The sequence below is a fragment of the Triticum aestivum genome, chromosome 1D, assembly GCF_018294505.1.
Source record: "Triticum aestivum cultivar Chinese Spring chromosome 1D, IWGSC CS RefSeq v2.1, whole genome shotgun sequence".
Lineage (NCBI taxonomy): Eukaryota > Viridiplantae > Streptophyta > Magnoliopsida > Poales > Poaceae > Triticum > Triticum aestivum.
Window position 1 is genome coordinate 450,532,424 of NC_057796.1, and position 25,920 is coordinate 450,558,343.

The 25,920-nt window shown below is 46.5% G+C and overlaps 1 protein-coding gene and 1 long non-coding RNA gene across 3 annotated transcripts; one reads left to right on the forward strand and one right to left on the reverse strand.

The window, feature by feature from the left end:
* Window positions 1-5,349: 5,349 nt before the first annotated feature.
* On the forward strand, window positions 5,350-8,001 carry LOC123182836 (uncharacterized). The gene is made up of 3 exons (XR_006492330.1): window positions 5,350-5,669; window positions 5,773-5,953; window positions 6,056-8,001. It is a non-coding gene; the product is annotated as an uncharacterized lncRNA (long non-coding RNA).
* LOC123182834 (putative aminoacrylate hydrolase RutD) lies at window positions 6,653-10,671 on the reverse strand. 2 transcript variants are annotated; one of them, XM_044595504.1, is made up of 10 exons: window positions 10,058-10,671; window positions 9,720-9,957; window positions 9,190-9,373; window positions 8,967-9,062; window positions 8,808-8,861; window positions 8,275-8,423; window positions 8,041-8,158; window positions 7,494-7,581; window positions 7,186-7,399; window positions 6,653-7,093 (listed from the first exon to the last, which is right to left on the reverse strand). In XM_044595504.1, exons 1-9 carry the CDS (start codon window positions 10,164-10,166, stop codon window positions 7,188-7,190), a joined length of 1,248 nt encoding a protein of 415 aa, XP_044451439.1. In that variant the 5' UTR covers window positions 10,167-10,671; the 3' UTR covers window positions 6,653-7,093; window positions 7,186-7,187. The 2 variants fall into 2 exon arrangements, with proteins under 2 accessions (XP_044451439.1, XP_044451440.1); XM_044595505.1 differs by having other exon boundaries at window positions 7,186-7,273; window positions 10,058-10,670.
* Window positions 10,672-25,920: the final 15,249 nt, after the last annotated feature.

Consider the following 25,920-nt stretch of genomic DNA (forward strand, 5'->3'; position numbering starts at 1 on the left):
AGCCGCGCCGCCGCCGCCCTGCTCCGCCCGCGCCCGCCACCCTGCCAGTCGCCGCCGCGCTTCGAGGAGGGGGATAGAGAGAGGAAGCTGCGCTCCGCCGCTGCCGCGCTTCGAGGAGGGAGATGTGGATCGAAGGGAGTGGGGCGTTGGTGGTTGCTGTGGGATTGCGTTTTTTCCTTTTGATTTAGGGGTTTCTGTGTAAAAACTAAGGGCTAGTTTGTAAATTCAGAATATAAGTGATCTGGCACGAAATGTTACGCCATGTAGGCAAAAAAAAGGGCCCCAACTGTCATAAGCGTGCTCAGTGGAGCCAAATCCGCCGATCAGTGTTATTTGCAAAAAGATTATTGAAGACATGGTGTTTTTTGCAAAAAAAAAAATGTATTGTAATGTTTTTCGCAAACCTAACCTTCAAACGGGTGGTTTTCTGCAATTTACTCAATTATGAGACTCATAGGTTTGCCTAGGTTTGGTGTTTCTCTTCCTGTCGGGAGGCATATGTGGTTGGGTACTCTGCATGACCCAATTGTAAGCCCTGCAAACATTTTAGCTAATCCCGCACGACCCAATTGTAATCCCCGCAAACATTTTAGCTAATCAATAAAGGCCGAGGAAGCTTTTCTCAAAAAAAAAATGTAACCTTGTTTTCCATCTCTCAGAAGAAAAAAAATGCAACCTCATTTTTCTCCCTTAAAAAAATACTGTACGTGATTTTCCTTCCGTACATCTTCGTCAACCTCTCCGTCAAAGTGGTTGTGGCACAGCAATTATAAGACTGAGTGCATAAAAATGGGAGATTAACAATGAGACCATCACCGGCTGCTGCTACCTGCGGAGGAATAGGCAGGAAGCAGGACCAACGTCCACCAAGTTCATCGCCGCCGCCTAAACGGAACAGGGGTGGAATCGTGGTGCCAAGCATTCTTTGCCTTGGCCAGACAGAACAGCAAGTAAAAATGGCACGAATTCGATGAAAAGGGTAACAATGACCTTCAATTCATTCCTTACAACTTGGAATCACTCCTTAAACAACAGGTCCATCTCATTGCACTATGGTCAAAATAGGTCCAGACACAATGATTATTTCAGCCGATCCGATTACAATCCCAGAAGAGAGCCCGCTCGTCTGGGCACCAAAAACAAGCAGAACAAAATGTGTAGACAACATCAGCAGAGCGAAGAGACGTTGATCACTAAGCTTTCTTGCCGGTGACACCTGCGACCACCTGCGGAGGTACCAAGAGAACAAAAGTTAAACACTGTCCGAGCCAATAATGCTCACTCATGCGTGAACTCATCTCAGTAAATAAAAAAGCAGAGTTAGGATGAAAGAGAGGGGGAATGATACAATATTTCAGCATGATTACTCAGAAGCATGATAACCTGGAAATAGCCTGATGGACCATGATAAATCATGTGACTGACGACAGAAGGTGTTATGCAGAGTTTCAAAAGATACTGTGTGCAATTCAGTCAAATCTGCCAATCAACTATTTAAGGCATGTATGGAAAGCAGGATTTTCATGGGAAATAGCTCAATTCCAACCAGAGTCGAGGGATTCCACATTTACAAAGGAGCCCTTGGTACTCTTTTCCAGGAGTTTGTAGCCCATTAGAGTACAAACTTTAATTTGTAAGTTTACTGACTCGCCAATATCTTGGCTAGTGCACAAAGAACATGATAAAACTGGGAAATGATAAATGGTGTGGCTAGAACATTTGAGAGGGCTAAATGATAAAAGCGATTTCCATAATTATATGAAGTGGTAGCACACATAAACGGATAAAAAGTGGAGGGGATCAACTTACATCTTTTAGTTCAACTGGGGTTTTGGCATTTTTCTCAGTCTCCCAAGAATCCAACATTGGCCTAACAAACGCCGGAAGAAATAGACCTGAAATTGCATATCATAGCATCAGATGAGAATGAGATATTTGGCAGAATGATGAGACTGGGAGAGAGCTACGCTTTTCAACAATCAATGATCACATAAGCTATCACAGCAAAATCAGAAGATCTTGCAAACCATGCACTAAACTTGCATTGTCAAAGAAACGTACAAACGGTTGGTTCATGACCTTAAAAGGCAACAACTGGCCACCGCTCAAAATGGTATGACCATCCAACAGCTATACTACACCACCAAAAAATGTAGTTTAACTGAACACTAGTTGGGGCACAACAGATGACATGTTTTTGGCTTCAACGATTTATGCATTTAGTTTTTTGGTTGAAAAGTAGAATAGAAAATAATTGCTGCCCACTGTTTGTGATGTTGCACACTAAATTTGACCACACTAGTAAACAAAATGAATCCGGTTGCAAAGTAGAAGAAGAACAGACACCTCCTCCATGCCTAGAGTATATGCAATAATGGCTGTTATGTGGCCATAAACGCTTCAGCGAAGGAGAAACTAAGCAAAACTTTGGAAGAAAATGCAATTGATATTACCATACACCTGCAACTAAGTTCCAGTAAAACCCTTCACTATGGTTGTTCAACGTAACACCCAGATTGCTTGACGAATTCTGCTAACATCAACTGACAAATATAACTAAGGAAGTCATGAAATGGCTAAAATACAGAGGTTACTCCCACTACTTCTGAACTTTCACGAATGAAGAGCAATCATGACTGTCAAGAAGTATGTAGAGATACAAATAATCAATTAAGTACATCGTGGAGGAGCTGTGAGGTGGTATACATTGATAGTAATAGAGTATTAGGGTCTAGAAAATAACATGGAATTTAATCCAAGCCAATCTTGTTTGCAGACTAGTCCAAATGTGTCCTCTTTTAAATCTTAAGCAGTGAAACACGCGATCTGGTTTTCTGAAGCAGTAAACAACATGTGACAGGCAAACAAAGTTTAAGCTGTTAAATAGCCTGACTCGATTTCCAAGGAAATGAACGCGCAAGGTCTAGCTAAGTCACCCACCCAACGCTACGTAGTCAGCTCATATGTGCTAATCTTTAGTCACATTTCAGTTTCATGAACGGATAGACATAACAACAGGTGGGTCTTGTGGCTATAGCCTATAGGTACACAGGCATAAGGGCGAGGGAGTAAATCTTTGGGAACATCTATCGCTAAATAAAAACAGAAAAGTGTAGCGCAGCTCAGCACACGACTACATTTTTGACATTAACCCGGAGCAACCCTTATCAGCTCGCACCTGTTCTGACCGAATCCAGCAGAAAGAATACAGTAGAATCATCAATCGACAATACTTAAGTGCCACAAGAAATGCGGACTGCTACTCTTCCTTTGGCTGGAATGGAATGGATGGGTAGCAATGGTTGAATCATTATATCGATGATAGGGGCAAATGTATGCAAGGTCTAAGGTGTACAGCCCATGAATCATGAGTCACGGAACGATCGGAATGACGCGGCAAAAATTTTGCGGGGAAGCGCGCGTCTGGAATAATCCTAGATCCAACAGACATTAGCAGGCGAAAACTACATGGAAGCGTTGAGAGCCCGCCCCATCGATGCACTGCGTCCGTCCAACCGGAGGACCGATCCCCCCTCCTCGGAAATCCTGGGAGCCTGGCCAGGCGGGGGTGCGATGGAGAAATGGAGGGTACAGGTAGGAGGCGCGCACGTACGGGTAGGCCGGCACAGGGCGCTAGGGTTGGGGCGGGAGAGAGGAGGGGATACCGAATCCGGCGATGAGGCAGGAGGCGGCGACGACGGGCTCCTTGACGACGAAGATCTTGAGCCTGCCCATCACGCCCATGGCTGCTGCTGCTCCGCGATCCCCTTCTTCCCTTCCTTCCTCGCCGTCGTCGCCGGACACAGACACGGGTGGGTGAGTGGACTGGGCAGAATGGGAGAGGGAGGGGCCGAGTGAGAGAGAGATGCGTACCTCGTAGGCCCAACTTCCTTCCTTCCACCACCCGGGCCACCCGCCCGCCCGCTGTAACAGAGAGAGGCCCAAAGCCCAACGTCGGTCGAATGACTAGTTGGAATATGTGTGTGAATTGATAGATGCTGCAACAAAATCCTGGGATTTCCAAAAGGTTAATGATCATTTGCAGCCTCCGGACGAGGAGGTCGTTCTGAAGACTCCGCTGAGCACAAGGAACGCTACAGACAGTTGGGCGTGGCACTATGAGCGGGTTGGTATCTTCTCCGTCCGCTCGGCCCACAGACTGTTGACACGAAAAGAAGGGAGAGAAGATTGGCTTGAGCGCCGGTCAACTACGTCGGACTTGTCTGCTACTCAGGGGAATGGAAGATTCTTTGGAGGGTAAAGGTTCCAAGTGCAGTGAAACATTTTGCTTGGCGATTGGCTATGAACTCTGTCCCTACAGAATCCGTTCGACACGGCGGTCTGCCCGATCTGCAACGGAGCGGAGGATTCTTGGCGGCACGCTTTAGTGGACTGCAACATGGCAAAATGTGTATGGGCTCTCATGGATGACCAACTGGTTGAATACTTGATCACATGCCAAAACGTTGATGCTCGCCAATGGCTGCTGGAGCTGATGGAAACAACAAGAGAAGACGAGTTTGTGAGGATACTCGTGACACTGTGGTCAATCTGGTGGGCTCGTAGAAAAGCTATTCATGAACAAGAGTTTCATTCGCCATTATCAACTTTCAGGTTTGCTGAGCGATATCTTGAAGACCTGCTTCTTCTACCCAAAAAGGTCACGCCAAACATCAGTGCAGCCACTGAAGCCACTATTGGGACGGAAGAGGAGAACCTGGAAGCAACCTAGAGAAAGGCCATGTGAAAGTAATAGTAGATGCAGCAGTAGCAAGGAATGGAAATAAAGGAGTGTACGCAGCGATCTGTCGAAACAAGGACGGCCTCTTTTTGGGAGCTTCGGCAGTTGTGGTACGGGGACAAGTTGAACCAGAGATCCTCGAAGCTTTGGCCTTCAACGAGGGACTCACATTGTCAACTGATTTATACGAGCGACGAATTCAGGTGGGAACCGATTGTGCTGCTACTATTTTTCATCTGAAAAACCCGTACCTGGGAACGAGCTCTGCTGTTATTCAGGATATGAAAAAGAAGATGACTCTTTTTGCTTCGAACACGAGAAGAGAGACATGAACTGGGAGGCTCATGAACTAGCTAGGGCCTATGCTTCTTTAGATTTCGGTCGCCATGCGTGGCTGATCAATCCTCCTGATTTCCTATGTATTGAACGACTTGTTGTGCTTGATTAAAAGAGGGAGTGTTTGGATCCTCAAAAAAAAAAAAAGACTAGTTGGTAGGCGCCTTCGAGGGGAAGAGGCGTACTCGGGATTATTCCGTGCGCGCCGGCGAATATCCCCTCCCGCGAGTGCGAATATCTGGGCGAGAAGATCCAGCGAATGTACCGTCCGCTCGCTCTCTCGCTTCTGCCTTCCTTGCAGTGCACGGCCACCCGCACTCCTCCTCCTCTTCTTCTTCCTCGGTCCCTGCCGCGCGTGCGCCTCTCGCTCGCTCGCTCTCTCCCCAAGCTCGTTTCATTCGCCCATGTCCTCGCCCTCGCCGCCGGTCATCCCCGGGAGCAGGAGCAGCCGAGCGTCGCCGCCGATCACCGCTTCACCAGGTCAGTCAGTTCATCTGCTAGCTTGTTGCTGTTGTTTCCGTGCCATGTCGTGTCCTGTCTGTCTGTTGCAACAGGTCAGGTCAGGTCCGGCGCCGTTGTGAGGGACGGGACGGTACGTTTTTGTTTCAGTTTCAGCCTTTCAAGGCTGCTGTTTTGGCTGATCGATCGTGTGTCTGGACTGGAGAGATCGAACCTCACCTCGCATCTTTCTTCAGATTAATTTGGGTCCTCGGCCAATCGCTCTTCCGCATCTTGCCATCATTCAGTTAGTTCAGACTCGAGCTACATCTTGGCAGAGCGGCTGGAAATGACAATTTGTTCAGACTGGAGGAGCAGCGGCTTTCTTTCCTGTGCATCACAAGTTCAGAACACACGCCCTGGCTTCCTTCCTTCAGCGTGGGTGGAACTGAAGCAAACCTTGATTGTTTTGGGTCGACGGTGTCTGCCTGGTACATCTAGTTAGCTACTGATCCGTCTTCTCTTCTGCCACGTTTTCAGTTTCGACGTGCGCCACATCAGTCAGAGACGGACAAAACAAGCAGCATCCATCAATCCATGTGCACTTTGGCTGGCCTCCATTTACACTCTCGCGGCGGCGGAGCACTGAGCAGTGACCTAAGGGCGCATTTGAGAGAGATGAAGCAAGCAGCAGGATGCAAAGACAAGTCTGTCGTCTCGGCGCAACAGTCCAGCTCGTACGGCTTTCGCTTGCTGAGGTAAGATCAAATCATCTTATCCGTCATGTCCTAGGGATTTATTTTACTTGGTCAAGCTTTTGGGCATTCCTTTCCATCGATCCCCACATTTATTTTACTTGGTCAAGCTTTTGGGCATTCCTTTCCATCGATACCCACTTTCTTCAACTATGACGGCGTGTGCATGTGTGTTCCTCAAAGCTATCACACTCTAAAATTTGCTATCACACTCTAAAATGCGTCTGTATACATCGTATATAGTCCATATTGAAATCTCTACAAGGTCTTGTATTTAAAAACGGATTGAGTATAGGCCAGTGTTATACGGGAGTACTATATCAGCAACTAACATTGTACAGGTAAGAAAAATATTCATCTACCCCAGAAGGGTGCAGCAAAGTGAAGATCGAGCCGATTTATTCAAAGGAATGATCACAGCACAACAATGGAGTACACAAGAACGGCGACAGCACCCACGCAACGCAACATGCGGCCGTGTACATATTGGTCACAGCTTAATTACACTCATCACACAAAGGTACATCCGATCCATTTGCTCTCTCCGAGCTAATACAATGTATGGCAGCACATCTCAATCACCACGCCCCGTGACGCTTCTGCCCAGGTGCGCAACGCAGGTACAGCTCCTCTGTTCTTCAGTCTCGAAACGTTGTTTCTGCCGAGAGCAGAGGGCCTTTCTCAAGGGAGGAGGGAAAATAGGTTCGATTCTTGCGGAGATGCTACTCTAAATCCGTCTCATCTCCGCGGATGGTATACGGAGGAGACATGAAATATGATCTCCTCGCCGGCTTCGGGGGTATAATTTACATGTCTTTTGTTTCTGCAAAATCAAACACACTCAGGGTCAGCAAATCCGCCAGGAGTTAGGAGATACGACGACTTATGTACGTAGCAGAGGAAGAATTTCTTTACCTTTATGATGACTCGATCGCCGCGACCCTCACGGGCTTCGTTACTCTTACAATGTTCCTCATGTGCTCAAACGCCATCACTACCAGGCCTATGACATAAAGAAAGCTTAGTTGCAACTTTGCAAGTAGGTTATACGCTGCTACGGCAGCGTTGCCGGCTTCGCCTGTTCGTATCGCGAGGGTTACAGGCCTTGCAGAAATAAGGGCACCGGTTTCTGGTGGTGGTAAAGGGTCAGCGTAAGAGGTGTGCCTTCCAACATAGCCTTCCATAGAATTTTGCGACGTTCAGCAGCCGGTTCTTAAGCATACCTGATGTGTTTTCTGGCTGGGACGACCACTCGTGCGGCGCCGTCGCCGACTTGGTGGCCTTTATCAGATCCATCAGCGCGTTGTTGACCTGTCATAGATCAATAATCACATCAGTTTCTAAAATGCTTTACTGTTATTGGTAAAGATGAATGAGTGGAGAAACCAATAATCATTATCACAACTGTATTTCTTGTTTTCTTTGGAACATGGAGTTGATGACACCCTAGTTGTATCAGCACTTCAATCGTACGCTTTACTGTAAATCGTAAGGCTCTCTTTGGAACAAAAAGAAGCCATCCTAGATGTCAAATGCTCTGAAAAGAGTCTCCGTGGCCAGTCTTCTAAGATGCCTTATTGTAACTATATTTCTCTAGCAACTTAAGTATAGTTTATGCCTTAGCGGGCAAAGACTGCCTAGCAGTCTGTGGTCAGTGTGTATAACTTTCTCAAACGGAGCAAACTCTATTGAAATTATTTGCACAGTTTGCAATAGTTCTGAGTATTTTGATGATTCGATCTACCCAGCTCTGCTATACTTGATGCTTACCTCTTGTGGTCTTTCATGGCTGACTAGATGTGCACCATGAAGATCTACCATTCTAGCAACAGGAAGAAGCCTTTGTGCAAGCCGCCTCGCATGACATACTTGCGCAATAATATCATGTCTGCCATTTGTAAAGCAAGGTGTGAGCAATACACTTGAAAAGAGAGAGGCAATACACATTATGCGTGCAGATTGAAAAATGGATGCATATTATCCTCGATATTTCAACTGACTAACCTTCCATGAATAACTGAAACCAGAAAACCGGCAGCACGAATTGTATCTAGCTCTTTAGTTGTCACTTTGTGAGTCCAGCACGCGTTAATTTGACCTTCAAACCCGCAATTAGATTGCATCCCTGAAGATGATATGCCTTTCACATATTCCTGAAAGTTCAATGTACAAGCACAGATGAGATTTCCATAACAACAGGGGGCCAAATATATGCAGACAATGTTCCAAAGTGGGTACAACAAAAGCTTCCTTTCTTCCAAACAAAAGATCCAACAGTTTATCCCTATGCAGTGCATTGTCTTCATATTCTAAAGAAGGGAATGCAAAAGCATAATGCCAAACTTCCACAAAAGGAAGGCCTACCCAGACACCTATGAGATACTTTAACAGAATTCTTGAATGACCTCCTTAACAGGACAACCCCCAGCAAACAGCATGGTAAGCAACAAATATAATCCAAAAAAATTGTCTGATGCACACGGTAAAACTAGCAGGAAGAATAATGAATGTTCCGTGCAAGTATATATGACATTCACCTTATATAGGATCGCTCTCCTTGTGCAGGATTCAACTTCCTCATCGAGGTATTCCTGCATTTGAGTGACATGTTACCACTGGAAACGAAAAACATATACAGAAAAACCGGTTTGCACATTATTCAGGCAAGGACAGACAGTGCATCCTCAATTTCTCACCTTCGTATAGTGGGTTTCCAAGTCCACAAGAGCTCTTTGCTCCGGAGTCCTCGCCCTTAAGAACCGGAACGCGAGAGATAGCATCTGTGCATCTACCTGAAAAATTGACAGCATATCTGTCAGCACTGGCAAAGTTGCTCATCTCAAACAAAGTAACCCCTTGGCCTGTTTTCAGGTCCTCGGAACTCCCCAGATGAATAAGCAGGTTGCAACATCACAGTACCTTGGGGAAACACTCCATCCCGCCGCCGGTGACGTTGAGCAACGCCAGCGAGGACAGCCGGTGAGGCGCCATCGCTGCGAGCTTGCAGGAGATCATCGCGCCCATGGAGTGGCCGAAGACGTGGGCTTTCTTCCACCCCAGATGGTCCATCAAGGCCAGCGCGTCCCTCGCCATGATCGCCGTCCTGCCAGAGAAGAGAAGGTCGTTCATTCACACGGTCAGTACGGAGAACCATCGGCCGTTTGACTTTTCAACGCGTTTCATGGAGGAAGATTAGCCGCCCTCTGTTTCTTCCTCTCAGCCGCACGCGTGGTACTAGTACTATTGTTTTCTCATGGATGAAAGCAATCGCGACAGCAGGGAGGATGAATCGAATCGAGTAAAACGTGCATTTATTCTCGCCGAAAGCTACAATCTTCCTTGCAGATCTCGAGAGACCAACAATGTCGTCTACCAAACCCTGCCCGCCGATGATTGAAACCGACGGAAATTTGGATCTAGGAGACGACGGGAGAGAGAGAGAGACTCACGAGTAGTAGGATTTGTGCGGGGGGATGCTGCTGCGGCCGACGCCGCGGTTGTCGAAGCAGCAGACCTCGATGCCCTCGCCGACGTCCTCCTCCTCCGGCGCCGTCGCCGTCGCCGGCGCGGCGGCCTCCTCGTCCGTCCTCGCGGCGGGCTCGGGCACGTCGCCGCCGTCCGCCGGCTCCATGGACCCGGTCAGCCCCCTTATCTGCGGGCCCCACGAGTCGTGCGTCCCCGCCAGACCTGAAGCGAAGAACCATTTCTCAGAGAAGAGTTCCTCCGAACCAGAAAAAGGATTGAATTTTTCCACTGTATCGAATTGGCCGGGGGGCGGCGTGCTTACCGATGACGAGGAGCACCTTGGTGGCGCCGCGGCCGTAGCGGCGGTAGAAGAGGCGGACGCCCTCCCACTTGTCGCCGGCCTGGTACCGGTCCACCTCGCAGTAAGGCATTGCTTCGCCGGCCGCCTCTCCTCGCCTCTCGCCGCCACCGGGATCGATCGCCTGGCTCCTCTCCCTCTCTCTGCCAGGGATTTATGGATTTATTTAGCTTCTCGTTACTGGGGAACAGAACAGGTGGGTCGGGCTGGGTTGCCGAATCGGGGGCCGAATCGGATTTAAAACGAGGGGGAAACGGAGTGGAGCTCGGGAAGGAAAGGGCGGGCGATTTATAGCCGCCCGCGAGCCGGAGTCGTCCAGGCGGGCGGAGTCGGGGCCGCGAGGGAAACGGGTGTGGAGGAGGAGACGGATTCGCTGTGCCGGAACACGTGGATGGATGGATACGACCTGCGCGGCGCGCCGGCGGGGACACGTCGGCGGGTGGTGTCGCCGTCTGCTGAGTCAAAGGGGACGCGCTCGCTCGCGGCGGGAAGATGGGAGTGTGGGGTTGAGGTCCACGATTTTTGGGTGGCGATTCTTTTTGTGAGCGTGCTGGTAGTGGTTTGATCGGCGGCAGAGAGAGAGAGAGAGAGTTGCGCTGTGCTATTTGTTTTGTTTTTGTGGGTGGACGAACTTGTGGGTGGATAAAGCCGCCGCGACGACGATGATGATCGATCGATGGGGAAGCGGCGGTGGATTGTCTGGTTGTGCTGTGCGATTCCATAATAAAGATAAGAGAAGATGGTACTCCCTCCGTTCCATAATATAATGTGTATGCATTTTTCAAACTTAAATCTTAAAAAACGCGAGCGCACTATATCGTGAAATGGAGAGTAGTATATAAAGACATGTGAATAAACTCCTATACAAAGAACAGGGTGTGGATGCAAAGGTCCCGTATTGATAGGCTTAAGGAGATGGCCGAAACGCTAAATTTGTTTCACTTTGGCGCATTTTGGCGTGCACGAAAAAAACAGAATTAGAATGCTATTTGAAGATATGCATGGAAATATTTTTAATGATGAAAAAGAAACAGCTCCAGCATCCACGGATAGTATTGTAATAACTTTCTTTTACAAGAAGTATTGGCAGCTGGTTCGCGATAGTGTGGTGCATGAAGTGTTACACATGTTTTGTGGCGGCTATATCCGGGAAGGATGGAATGACACCATCATGGTCCTTATCCCAAAGGTGAAGAACCCTCGGAGTCCAAAAGACCTACACCCAATTAGCCTTTGCAATATTATGTGCAAACTTGTTCCAACAGCATTGCAAGCCGGTTGAAGTGCATCTCGGGGGAGATCATTTTGGGTAACCAAAGCGCCTTTGCTCCGGATAGGCTTATCTCTAATAATACAATATTGGCTTATGAAATGTTACATTTTCTAAAGAGGGGAACTGAAAGTGCTAGTTATCGACCAGAGAGGGGGTGAATAGGCGGTTTTTATGATTGTCTTCGAAACAGGCAATGTCTTCAAAGACGTGGAAGCAAAACAATAACTAAGCAGGGCGCAACGGAAGATAAACTACGGTACACATGCTGACATAACAACACAATTGATGTGAGAAGTGAATGCAGACAACAAACTAGGTAGCAGAGAACAATATTAACATTTAATGTGAAGACAAAGATGTAATCAAGGGATTGTCTTACACAATGACTTCAAACAGAATGAGCAAGCGAAGCCTTCACAATACAAAACACTAAGTGAGGAAGTGAAGTGATAGTTGCCCAGAGAAAACAAGTGATTTGTTGGACTAGTTCCAGATGCTGTAACAGTTGTACGTCTGGTTAGGGATGCTAAGATTAAACTCAGAAGAGCATGTCTTCAACTTATTTTCCTTGAGCTAAGGTCACCGTAGACCTCACCCAATCACTCAAGTAAGTCTTCAAAGGTAGACTTCTAAACCTTCACAAACTTTGTTCATCGGTAATCCACAATGGCTTTTGGATGCTCAGAACGCGACGCCTAACCGACTGAAAGATCATAGTCTTCAAGTGTAACATGTCTTCAGTTCACGCAAAACAGAATGTCTTCAGTGATGCTTAATCACTTTGGGCTCTGGGTGTTTGGGTTTTTCTGACAGAAAATTTCTCTCAAAGGCTTCGGAGGTGGGTTGCTCTCAAACGACAAAAGTCGTGCAATAGATCAAAGCAACCACCAACTTATGATGGAGGGGTGGGCTATTTGTAACCAGTAGGCAACCCAACATGATATGACCGAACCGACCTTGGGTCAGTGGCCAACCGACACGTGTCCAACAGTCAGATTTAAAACATACGCGGCAGCTTGGCTTGGACTACAAGCAAAACTGACTCATCCAACTCTGGAGGAGATTTTCTCTCATTATTTTCACACGGAAGATATAGGTTTCTGGTTGAGCAATTACTTCAACAACTGTCTTTGTTTCACCTCGACCCCACTTAATAGTGCGATGGTTCCTATGACTCAGTAAAAAGAAAATGAAACCTACAAAGAAGCTAACTCTTTGCATTCCATTATCTTCACAGGCAACCATTGGCTTCAATGTCTTCAGACATTTTTAGGGGTCGTCTACGACAGTTAAACCGAATCTCCAGGGACTTCTACCTGTGTTATCCTGTGAATGTCACAAACACATTAGTCCCTCAACAAGATTTGTCGTCAATACTTCAAAACCAACAAAGGGGTGGCACTAGATGCACTTACAATCTCTCCCTTTTTGGTGATTGATGACAATCTAGTTGAAGTTTTCAACGAGGTTATAAATATGCGAAGGTAAGGACATGGAGATTATGATTTCATGATATAGAGAGAACTCCCCCTGAAGATGTGCATATGAAGATTTTGCTTTGAAGGCAAATGCACATGATAGGTTTTGATTGTGGAGAACTCCCCCTATATCATGGAATCCAATCATAGTGCATAGCAGATAGTTTGAAGATAATGAAATGCACAATGACATATGGGAATCTGCAGAATGACTTCACGCGCATAAGATCAAATTTAAGCAGCGCGACCAAAGTAGCAAATGTAGCCGACGTCCATCAAGACTTAAGTTTACAACCCAAAACATCAAATGAACAGAACGGGAGTTGCAAACTTAACAAAACATAGACAACCCAGTCCAATATGCCAGCTTGAAGACTATCAACCCGTATACTTCTCCCCCATGTCATCAAATGACCAAAAAGGGTTGAAGACACAGAGCGTCTAAACTTTTTCGGGAGGTGGTGAAGGTCTTGGTGCAGCCGGGTCGATGTTGTTGATGGGCGGAGCAGAAGGGCCTGACGCTGAATCTTGACGCAGTGCAGGAGAAACTGGTGAGGTAACATCATCTTCATCATCAATAACATGTGCATGAACTGTAGGAGCGGATGAAGAGTAGTCATAGGCTTCATTGGATGGCGTCTCACACCATTTAGCATTGGCAGGCAGTGTGGAGCAGAACTTGAATATTTTAGTGAAGCCATCAACTTCAAGATCATCTTCAGAGCACAGCAACGTGAGGCTCTTACAAGCTTGGCGACAGGCTTCATGAGCAACAAAAGCATTCTTGGTTGACAAGTTACGAATGCGATTGATGTCAGTTAGAAGAATTAGCGTTAGACATTGAGGAAGTGGATTTTTTTCTCTTTCGAGGGATTAGCGTTAGAAATATCCAGAGAGTAATAAGAATTTTAGTGAAACCGAGCAAAAATCACTACTAAAACAACACAAATTCTCAAGCCATCAATGTCCAGAGAAAATCATCAAAAAGTTTTGTCGTCTTTGGACTCCGTTTCATCGTGTCTATCAAGTCTCGTTGCGTGAACGAGATAAGTTGACACTATACTACATTTCATCAACTGATGGTTGTTCATCGAGTGTCAAGTTTGTCTCGTTCATGTACATTGATACCCCTACTACAATGACAGTAGATTTTTATCTTGTTCATCAATTTTTATCAACACATTATGATTCATAAAAAGCAGTACTAATATGAATGTTTCCCTTGTCAAGGAATAAAACCTAACTATGTATCATCATTTATATGATAAACATAGAAGATTCATAGTGACAGTCGATCTTCTTAACAAATGATGCAATGATGTCAGAAGCTTATCGCTTCTAGATGACCCAACTACGGTCGACTAGCTCATGACGCGACGAGGTGGGACTAAAACAGCTGTGAAAAATCTTACTCCCTCCGTTCTGAATTACTTGTCTCGGAAATGGATGTATCTAGAACTAAAATACGTCTAGATACATCCATTTCTGCGACAAGTAATTCCGAACGAAGGGAGTATGTATGAGCAATTTTTGATGTGTTTTGACAAACTAGCCGGCCCAAGACGGATGGGATGATCGTCGTGCATGGCCCTGCGTGTAATAGATGTATTGAAAATAAGGTATGTGGTTGTAAATGGTAAAATTTGAGTCCCAACCGGTCGTTGTCTGCGGGCGCGTCCACAGACGTTCGAGGGCCCAAATTTACAACCTACGGCTGTAGATGCTCTTAGAAATATGGATTATTCATTTCTCGTTTAATAGATAGCAAAACAGCTAGCGAAAATAGGGAAACAAATTTGGTGTCCCAAAGCATTCGACTGCTCAAGTGACGAAAAAAAAGCATTCACCTGATGGGCTGTTTGGATTATAACTATACTTTGGCTTGCCTAAGGAAATGTTACCATATCTTTTATGTCTATGACATGTCGGGTTCACTGTTCATAATTTTTTTTGCTTTAGATGTGACTAGAACCAAACACCATCTAACTTGATCAAATTTGTTTAAAATGAGATGTGACAAAGTGTGACAACATGTGACTAGAAACCACCCCTCGAGATCTCGAGCTTCTGGCTATCGGTCGACACGACACGATGACCGCGTGCGTGGGCCACGAAAATTGGAAGGAACGCGCACGGGCGGTGGACTCACACGGCCGCGCACCGCGGGCGCTGACAAGGCGTCGCCGTCACTCACTGCCCCCCGCACCGCTCACCGTCCCCATCTCCCTATCCGTCCGTCCGTCCACCCACCGGTGCCACAGGCTGGGGCCGGGCGGTGCCGCCGCTCCTCCGTCTCCACGCATGCGGTGCCGTACGATGCGTCCGCGTCGGTGGCGGCCGGGTTTGCCGCGGCGATGCTGCTACCGGTGCTACTACCAGCCACCGCCCGATCCCAGTGATCCTTTTCTCGTGCCGTTCAACGTTGCGTCGCCGTGCGTTTGCGTGTGGGCACCGCCAGGCCGCACGTTGTCGGTCGGGGTTTCTCTGCCGGGAAGCCATTTCTGAAGCTTCTGATCGGCCAACAATTTGAATGCATGCGAGAAGTATTCACGTGACAGTGACCCGGAGCCGCTTCTTCTCTTCATTTTCCCCGTTTCTCATGAAGGAGGTACCTGCATACATTTAGTCCACTAAAAATTTGTAGGTGAGAATAGGACGAGCTAACAACGGTGCAGGCTTAGCTAGCTAGCCCGCCACCGCCACCAAGAAAAATGGAGTTGTTGCATCCATGGCGCCGTATCTTTTTCTTAATGGCCGACCTACTGCAGCACGAGCTCAAATAAAACAATACGATCTCGTGCCCGGCGGCACGAAATCGTGGTCCACCGGCGGCTGCTCCGCCTACTGATGAGGTGTCCAAGCCGCGGACCAACCACGCATGCATGGCGGATGACAACAAATCGAGCGGGATACCCGATCCACAAACGTATGGGAGAGGGAAATGGAATGGTCGAGTCGACCGGACATGCACGCTCCGGCACTCCAGCCTTCAGCCCTTCGCTTCCATCCATCCACCAATTGGTTCTTTATTTTTATTTTATTAAATTCTTGCACGACTCTTTCACGATAACTTGTTTCCGGAGAGCCCGGCAAGTTCAACGACGTGGACGGTGGGAAGCCTCTTCCTTTTCTTTGCCGGCGGGGTTAACCGGAGCCAATGAAGCAGATTAGATTAGCGGCGGCTAGCAGTGCTGCTTAATTAATTATTACTAGGCGTCAACCAAAAAGCTCGCCCCCAGCCATGAGTGGGAGTGGCCCGTCATCATTGCACAGCGACCTAGCCAAGCCATCTCATCTGACCATGACCTGTGGCGCCTATCTTTTCTTCCCCACAGAAATGGATGAAGCTAATACCTCAAGAAAACAAAAGAATGGATTATCACCAACGAAGTTGGCCTTCTTATCTGACCACGCAACGATCTGAGCGAGACGACGGGCCGGGTGAGGCAAGGAGAGGATACACAGTCCAAAGAATCACATGTCACTCAAGAAAAATCAGACACTCCTGCTTGTACCAAGACAATAGTATGTGGCTGCAGTCGCACAAGCCGTTACAGCTGGTTGCTTGCAGAATTTACAAGGTGCGCTGAGTCGTGGCCCGTTTAACACGCACCGCACCGCACCGCACGCCACCGGATAGAGCTGGTTGGTTCTGAGATGTTCCTTCCCGAATTGGAATGTGTTTCATTTGAGCTCTGGAAGGTGAGAAAAGCATTGCTCAAACAGGAGGTGCATGCATGGTTCCTAGTACCTACCTTGTGGACAGCTGATCGTGGCCAAATTTGATGCTTTGACTTTTTTGCAAAGTTCAGCTGGATATGACCCCGGTTTCAAAAAACTTCGGGATCTTACCCCTTTTTCTACTGCCGCGGCCCCTAGCGGTAGATCACTCATCCACGTCAGCCGCAGTAAACGACAGTTGCTGTCTGCCATCAGCCCTACCTGCCGAGGCCCCTGGCGGCAGGTTGTTATACTCTACCGCCGAAGACCCTGGCGGTAGGCTTTGAATGGTCATAAGCCACGGAGGGCGGCTGGTGAGGCCCACCCACGAAGCCAGCCGCCCCCATCTTCTCCCCTGCCACACGAAGAATAGAGAGGCGCCTCCTCTCTACTCCCCACCACTCCCCCCCTCCGATCTCCTTCACTTCTCCATCGTTTTGCGGATCGAGATGGCTCCGAAACGAGAGAAGTAAGCTCTATCAATCCCTCCAAATCGTTGTAGTTAAAAAGCTTTTGATTTGATGCATTATTTGGCACAAGATGAACCCTATTTCATCTAGTAGATTTTGATTTTTGTTGATCCTAGGTTTGTTTAGTTTGGAGCAATATGATGTATGTGGTTGTAGATGAACCCTAATTCATTTGGTATTTACTAGTTTAGTGTTTCTATATAGTTTAAAGATGAACCCTAGTTCATGTTCATTTTTTTTTCGAATTGTTCATTGATGTTTGGTTAATATGATTGATGTGGTTGAATATGATTGAGGCTGAATATGATATGATGGATAAATACAATTGATTATATATATATATATGATTGTTGATTCAATATGATTTTTTTAGTTTGATTCAATATGATTCATTTGCATTGATATACTAGTAACTAGGTTTTTGTTGGAAATATGCCCTAGAGGCAATAATAAAGTGGTTATTATTATATTTCCTTGTTCATGATAATTGTCTGTTGTTCATGCTATAATTGTATTAACCGGAAACCGTAATACATGTGTGAATACATAGACCGTAATATGTCCCTAGTAAGCCTCTAGTTGACTAGCTCGTTGATCAATAGATGGTTGTGGTTTCCTGACCATGGACATTGGATGCCGTTGATTACGGGATCACATCACTAGGAGAATGATGTGATGGACAAGACCCAATCCTAAGCATAGCACAAGATCGTGTAGTTCGTTTTGCTAGAGCTTTTCTAATGTCAAGTATCGTTTCCTTAGACCATGAGATTGTGCAACTCCCGGATACCATAGGAATGCTTTGGGTGTACCAAACGTCACAACGTAACTGGGTGGCTATAAAGGTGCACTACAGGTATCTCCGAAAGTGTCTGTTGGGTTGGCACGAACCGAGACTGGGATTTGTCACTCCGTATGACGGAGAGGTATCTCTGGGCCCACTCGGTAATGCATCATCATAATGAGCTCAATGTGACTAAGGAGTTAGCCACGGGATCATGCGTTACGGAATGAGTAAAGAGACTTGCCGGTAACGAGATTGAACGAGGTATGAGGATACCGACGATCGAATCTCGGGCAAGTAACATACCGATGGACAACGGGAATTGCATACAGGATTGATTGAATCCCCGACATCGTGGTTCATCCGATGAGATCATCGTGGAACATGTGGGAGCCAACATGGTATCCAGATCCCGGTGTTGGTTATTGGCCGGACAGATGTCTCGGTCATGTCTGCATGGTTCCCGAACCCGTAGGGTTTACACACTTAAGGTTCGGTGACGCTAGAGTTGTTATGGGAAATTGTATGTGGTTACCGGAGGTTGTTCGGAGTCCCAGATGAGATCCCGGATGTCACGAGGAGTTCTAGAATGGTCCGGAGATGAAGAATTATATATGGGAAGTCCAGTTTCAGTCGTCGGAATAATTTCGGGTGTTACCGGTATTGTACCGGGACCGCCGAAAGGTGTCCGGGGGTCCACCGAGTGGGGCTACCTGCCCCGGTGGGCCAAGTGGGCTGAACAAGGGTGGGAACCAGCCCCTAGTGGGCTGGTGCACCCCCAAGGGCCCAAGGCGCCTAGGGTTAGAAACTCTAGGGGGTGGGGGCGCCTCCCACCAAACTTGGGGGCAAGTTTCCCCCCTGGCCGCCCCCCTTGTAGATGGGATCTAAAGGGGGCGCCCCCTTCCCCCTTCACCCTATAAATAGAGGGGGGTGGGAGGGAAGCCGCACCCCCTTCCCTGGCGCAGCCCTTCCCCTCTTCAACACCTCCTCCTCCACTGTAGTGATTGGCGAAGCCCTGCCGGAGAACCACAAACTCCACCACCACGCCGTCGTGCTGCTGGAGTTCTCCCTCAACTTCTCCTATCCCCTTGCTGGATCAAGAAGGAGGAGACATCCCCGGGCTGTATGTGTGTTGAACGCGGAGGCGCCGTCCGTTTGGCGCTAGATCGGATCTTCTGCGATTTGAATCGCCACGAGTACGACTCCATCAACCGCGTTCTTGTAATGCTTCTGCTTAGCGATCTTCAAGGGTATGAAGATGCACTCCGTCTCTCTCGTTGCTAGCTCTCCTAGATTGATCTTGTTGACACGTAGGAAAATTTTGAATTATTACTACGTTCCACAACAGTGGTATCAGAGCTTGGTCTATGCATAGATTCTATGCACGAGTAGAACACAAGTAGTTGTGGGCGATGGTTTGTTCAATTTGCTTACCATTACTAGACCTATCTTGATTCGGCGGATTGTGGGATGAAGCGGCCCGGACCGACCTTACACGTACGCTTACGTGAGACTGGTTCCGCCGACTGACATGCACTTGATGCATAAGGTGGCTAGTGGGTGTCTGTCTCTCCCACTTTAGTCGGATCAGATTCGATGAAAAGGGTCCTTATGAAGGGTAAATAGCAATTGGCATATCACCGTTGTGGCTTTTGCGTAGGTAAGAAACGTTCTTGCTAGAAACCCATAACAGCCACGTAAAATATGCAACAACAATTAGAGGATGTCTACTTGCTAGAAACCCGTATGCTATGTGATGTGATATGGCCAAAAGGATGTGATGTATGAGATTGATCATGTTCTTGTAATAGGAATCATGACTTGCATGTCGATGAGAATGACAACCGGCAGGAGCCATAGGAGTTGTCTTAATTTATTGTATGATCTGCGTGTCAATGAAAACGCCATGTAACTACTTTACTTCATTGCTAACCGTTAGCCATAGTAGTAGAAGTAATAGTTGGCGAGACAACTTCATGAAGACACGATGATGGAGATCATGATGATGGAGATCGTGGTGTCATGCCGGTGACGAAGGTGATCATGCCGCGCCTCGAAGATGGAGATCAAAGGTGCAAGATGATATTGGCCATATCATGTCACTTTATGATTTGCATGTGATGTTTATCATGTTTACATCTTATTTGCTTAGAACGACAGTAGCATAAATAAGATGATCCCTCACTAAAATTTCCAGAAATGTGTTCCCCCTAACTGTGCACCGTTGCAAAGGTTCGTTGTTTCGAAGCACCACGTGATGACCGGGTGTGATAGATTCTAACATTCGCATACAACGGGTGTAAGCCAGATTTACACATGCGAAACACTTAGGTTGACTTGACGAGCCTAGCATGTACAGACATGGCCTCGGAACACGAGAGACCGAAAGGTCGAACATGAGTCGTATAGTAGATACGATCAACATGGAGATGTTCACCGTTGATGACTAGTCCGTCTCACGTGATGATCGGACACGGCCTAGTCGATTCGGATCATGTATCACTTAGATGGCTAGAGGGATGTCAATCTGAGTGGGAGTTCATTAAATAATTTGATTAGATGAACTTAATTATCACGAACTTAGTCTAAAATATCTTTACAATATGTCTTGTAGATCAAATGGCCCACGCTAATGTTGCCCTCAACTTCAACGCGTTCCTAGAGAAACCAAGCTGAAAGACGATGGTAGCAACTATACGGACTGGGTGCGTAACTTGAGGATCATCCTCATAGCTGCCAAGAAAGCATATGTCCTTGAAGCACCGCTAGGTGAAGCACCCATTTTCCCAGCAACTCAAGACGTTATGAACGCCTAGCAGTCGCGTAGTGATGATTACTCCCTGGTTCAGTGCGGCATGATTTACAGCTTAGAACCGGGGCTCCAAAAGCGTTTTGAGCAGCACGGAGCATATGAGATGTTCCAAGAGCTAAAAATGGTTTTCCAAGCTCATGCCCGGGTCGAGAGATATGAAGTCTTCGACAAGTTCTACAGTTGTAAGATGGAGGAAAACAGTTCTGTCAGCGAGCATATACTCAAGATTTCTGGGTTGCACAACCGCTTGTCTCAGCTGGGAGTTAATCTTCCAGATGACTCGATCATTGACATAATCCTCCAGTCGCTTCCACCTAGCTACAAGAGCTTTGTGATGAACTACAATATGCAAGGGATGGAAAAGACCATTCCTGAGTTATATTCAATGCTGAAATCAGCGGAGGTGGAAATCAAAGAGGAACATCAAGTGTTGATGGTGAATAAGACCACTAGTTTCAAGAAAGGCAAGGGTAAGAACAACTTCAAGAAGGACGGCAAGGGAGTTGCCGCGCCCGGTAAGTCAGTTGCCGGGAAGAAGCCAAAGAATGGACCCAAACCTGAGACTCGGTGCTTTTATTGCAAGGGAAATGGTCACTGGAAACGGAACTGCCCCAAGTACTTAGCGGATAAGAAGGCCGGCAACGCCAAAGGTATATATAATATACATGTTATTGATGTGTACCTTACCAGCACTCGTAGTAGCTCCTGGGTATTTTATACCAGTGCGGTTAGTCATATTTGTAACTCAAAACAGGAGTTGCGGAATAAGCGGAGACTGGCGAAGGACGAGGTGACGATGCGCGTCGGGAATGGTTCCAAGGTCGATGTGATCGCCGTCGGCACGCTACCTCTACATCTACCTTCGGGATTAGTGTTAAACCTCAATAATTATTATTTAGTGCCAGCTTTGAGCATGAACATTGTATCTGGATCTCGTTTAATGCGAGATGGCTACTCATTTAAATATGAGAATAATGGTTATTCTATTTATATGAGAGATATGTTTTATGGTCATGCCCCGCTGGTTAATGGTTTATTTTTATTGAATCTTGAACGTGATGTTACACATATTCATAGTGTGAATGCCAAAAGATGTAAGGTTGATAATGATAGTCCCACATACTTGTGGCACTGCCGCCTTGGTCACATTGGTGTCAAACGCATGAAGAAACTCCATGCAGATGGACTTTTGGAGTCTGTTGATTATGAATCATTTGACACGTGCGAACCATGCCTCATGGGCAAAATGACCAAGACTCCGTTCTCCGGAACAATCACTACAAAAAAATACACTTCCGTGATGATACGTGTTTGTCACAGTAGGTCGCGTTTTTTGTCATGCATGTACATCCATGACAAATTTATGACAGAATCAAGATAGTCATACCTGTGCTGTCGTAGAAGTGTTCCATGACATTACCAAAATTATCATCACGGAAGTGTCCACTTCCATCACGATAAATCGCGCGTCACAGAAGTGCTTTCGTCAAGGGTGACCAACACGTGGCATCCACCGTAACGGAACGCCGTTAAGCTATCGGGTCGGGTTTTGGATCCGATAACCCGTTAACAGCCCCGACCAATGGGGATTTTCCACGTGTAAAATCATCATTGGCTGGAGGAGACACGTGTCAGGTCCGCGTTGGCACAGGTGTCACTCATCCAATGGGCGAGACGCGCCTATGATATGTTGACACGTGGACCGGCCCATCAAGTTTAAATGGGCCGGCCCAACTGAAGGCCCACAAGATTTTGCGGACCATAATGGGCCGGCCCAGCTAAAGGCCCACAAGATTTTGCGGACCATAATGGGCTGGCCCAGCTAAAGGCCCACAAGATTTTGCGGGCCATAATGGGCCGGCCCAGGTAAAGGCCCACAAGATTTTTGTGTGCCATAATGGGCCGGCCCAGGTAAAGGCCCACAAGATTCTTGCGGATCATAATGGGCCGGCCCAGCTAAAGGCCCACGAGATTTCGCCGACATTAATGGGCCGGCCCAGCTGTAGGCCCACAAGATTTTGAGGACCCTAGTAGGCCGGCCCATTAACTGGCTGCCATGTTTTGGGCCAAATGCCGGCCCATATTTGATCCAGTCCATTAATGGCCTGCCACGCTCCGGGCCTAATAGTGGCCCATATGAGATCCGGCCCGTTAAAAGCCTACCACGTTCTGGGCCAAATTATGGCCCAGATCAGGTCCGGCCCTTTAAGAGGCTTTGGGCTCAATTATGGCCCATATCAGATTCGGCCCGTCAACTAGACACTATGCTTTTGGGCTCACTTGCTAAAGGCCCACTTAGTAATTCGGCCTGATATTAGTTTTGGCCTGTTAAGGGCCCATTTAACATTTCGGCCCTATTAATTTCGGCCTGTTAAAAGCTCGTCATATAGTTGGGCCTAACTACGGCCCGGTTTGCATCCGGCCTGCTCGCAGCCGATATCTGATTGGGCCAAACAAGGACCGAGACAATTTTGGCCTGTAAAAAGCCCGTGATTTGATTCGCACAATCATGGGCCGGGGTTCATTTCGGGCTGCTGCCGGCCCGTGAGCTGTTCGGCACGTTTCAGGCCCAACCTACATCGTGATTGCATGACGGCCCGATTACGTACCGTAATTTTACGGTTTGGCCGGTTTACTGCGAAGACAGGATATATATACAGTAAAATAACTGCAGCATCATGAATAAGAAAAAACCTAGACTATACAATAAAGAAATTACGGCATATTACATCCACTGGGCATCAAAGTTCGCCACTATGATAATAAAGCACTAGCAGACAGCAGATTACATACACTGGGCATCAAAGATCGCCGCCAGTGCAAATAAACACGCCGACAAAATAATATACGAAACCGACAGCACTTCAATAGAGTTCAAGAAAGGTTAGCCCTGTTGGGGAGCTGCAGCGCAAGCAGCTGAGCAAGATGATGAGACTGCGCTTGTTCAACACTTATATCTTCCTCACTCTGAAAGATAAACAAGCAGACAGATGACAGGTTTTGCACATAAAAGTATCAGTGCTGACAATTCATCACATTTCTTACTGACGAATAAAGTGACACAGTTTAAAATTGCATTAACACAATATGGTATTGTTCAGGTCAAGACATGGCAGGAAATGACATTGTGAAGGAGTTGACAGCTTCACGACACCACTGGATTACAGATCAAGAACTCATAAGTATCAATGGTTAGTGTGCTGTCAATTTATACCATTTCAGATTGGCAAATAAAGAGACGGTTTAAATAATAGTAGAATGATATGACATTGTTCATAGTTAAGACATTCCAGAATATGACATTGTGCTGTAGTGGGTAGGTTCACCACACCACTGGATTACGGATGAAGAACAGAAGCATATATGCAGTGCAAAAGAAGATCGCTTGCTCTGTATAGTTTAATTTACATGGTATGAAGAAGGAACTTGGTTGTACAACTGAAAACTTAAATTGAGAAAGGACAAACTTTTGTTTATGAACTACATAATAAACTTTAAACAAGCAATTTGATGCAAACACCAAAAATAAACAGCTGTTGCAGTCATGCCTAACCAAATATATACAACAAAGTTTGAAGGCTTGAGATGGACAAACTTACATTATTGGTGAAGATAGGCTCTATAAAGGCCTTGTCCATGCTGATGGGGGGGGGGGCAATTCAAGAAGTTTACCACAGAATCTTCTTCAAAAGCATTGCCTTTATTCTACATTTTGTTAAGAGTAAATATAGATGTGATAATATATGAAAAAATGGAGAATATTTAAGATAAGATGAAGAGTGATGCTACATAACCAAGTAGCTATAAATGTAAGTGCAGCGATACAGGCAAAAGGTACAGCCAAGAGCAATGCACAGCTAAACTTCTTCAGTACCAACCTTATGGTAAGAGTAAATATAGATCTGATGTGTAGAAAATGGAGGGCAAAGGAAAATAAGCTGCAGAGTGATGGTACATGAACAACTACCTGTCATTATAAGTACACTGATAAAGGACAGCATGTAGTTACAAGAACAATGCAAAGCTAAAAAAACATTGGCATTGGATATATTCTACACTAATGTAACCATTCATACAGATCAGATAATTTGGAGCGAACAATTGATAAGCAAGCTATCATGCATACTGCTGTCACATAATGAACCAGGTATGTATGCAAGTACAGTGATACAGGACAACAGGTACTAACAAGAGCAAAGCAGCGGGCAGCATATTTGTGATATCCTGTCGTTCTTGTCAAACCGAAATTCTTCTTCGAGCAGATTTCCTGCAAAAAAGATCCATAAGGCACATGCGGAAAAGTAGAAGTTCAAATTGTCATGTGATTTCATAGACAGTACCTCATCCTGGGAACGAGACCAGTGCATAACAAGGTTTTTCCATTCAATGTCTTCTAAATTTAACACAGGAGACTTCACCGGAAGTTCGTTTATAGACTTGCCATCAAAGTGTGATTTCCTCAGGTAACACCGATACTGCTGCAATGCTTCCTTGAAAAGCACAAGCAAGCTTTGCTCGTCATGACTATCCAGATTGACCCTCGCCTAGTTACAACAATGTAATGTAAATCATTGATGTGTTCAATCAGCAGAAAACAGGAAAATAATAACCATGAATAATAGCACTTACACGTAAGTTGGACAGGAAGATGTGAAAATGGTGTTTGTCTTCACAATAATCTTCCCATGATGGGGATATATGCACGTAGTCCCTAACAACATTGAAAGCATTGTCTTTTAAACTGGGAATAAATGGAATGGGGTTCCAATCTGTAGGAATTGGCCGTCTCTGCAGTTGGGATAGGTCTTCGGCCGGTGGACTTGCTGTACTTTGTGCTGGAGTGGGATTTTTCTGTGGTACAGCTGGTGCTATGGCAAATTAAATCGATATACCTTTTGCTGAAGTGCAGGTCCTGTGTGGTGGGGCTAGTGGTGTGGCCAGTGAAGTATGGGTACAGTCTGCTGGAGTCGGTCCTACGTTTTGTGACAGTGGTTGTACAACCAATATAAGTGGGGTGCTGTCTGATTTCTTCGGCACCACCACGTTTTTCAAGGACTTTGCTGGTGCTCCTTCAGGTTCGGCAATCACCCTCTTCCTTTTTGATGTCTGATGCACAAGAACAGCATTTGAGTGGAAAAACATGGTATGATGATAGATGGAATATGTATTGATAATGGATGGGCATGGCATCTCGACATATATGATGAGTAAACTAAGCAGATGGCGGTGCAACAAAGTAGAAGAAATGCAAGACAACATATGCAAGATACCCGCAATCAATAAAACATTG

Excerpts from the sequence above, each read along its gene's own strand:
- LOC123182834 (XM_044595504.1), bottom strand. The coding sequence starts at position 10,166 with ATGCCTTACTGCGAGGTGGACCGGTACCAGGCCGGCGACAAGTGGGAG. Across the intron at positions 8,424-8,807 it reads GGAGAGCGATCCTATATAAG|GAATATGTGAAAGGCATATC; the intron begins GTGAATGTCATA and ends TTGAACTTTCAG. Across the intron at positions 7,582-8,040 it reads GCCATGAAAGACCACAAGAG|GTCAACAACGCGCTGATGGA; the intron begins GTAAGCATCAAG and ends GATCTATGACAG.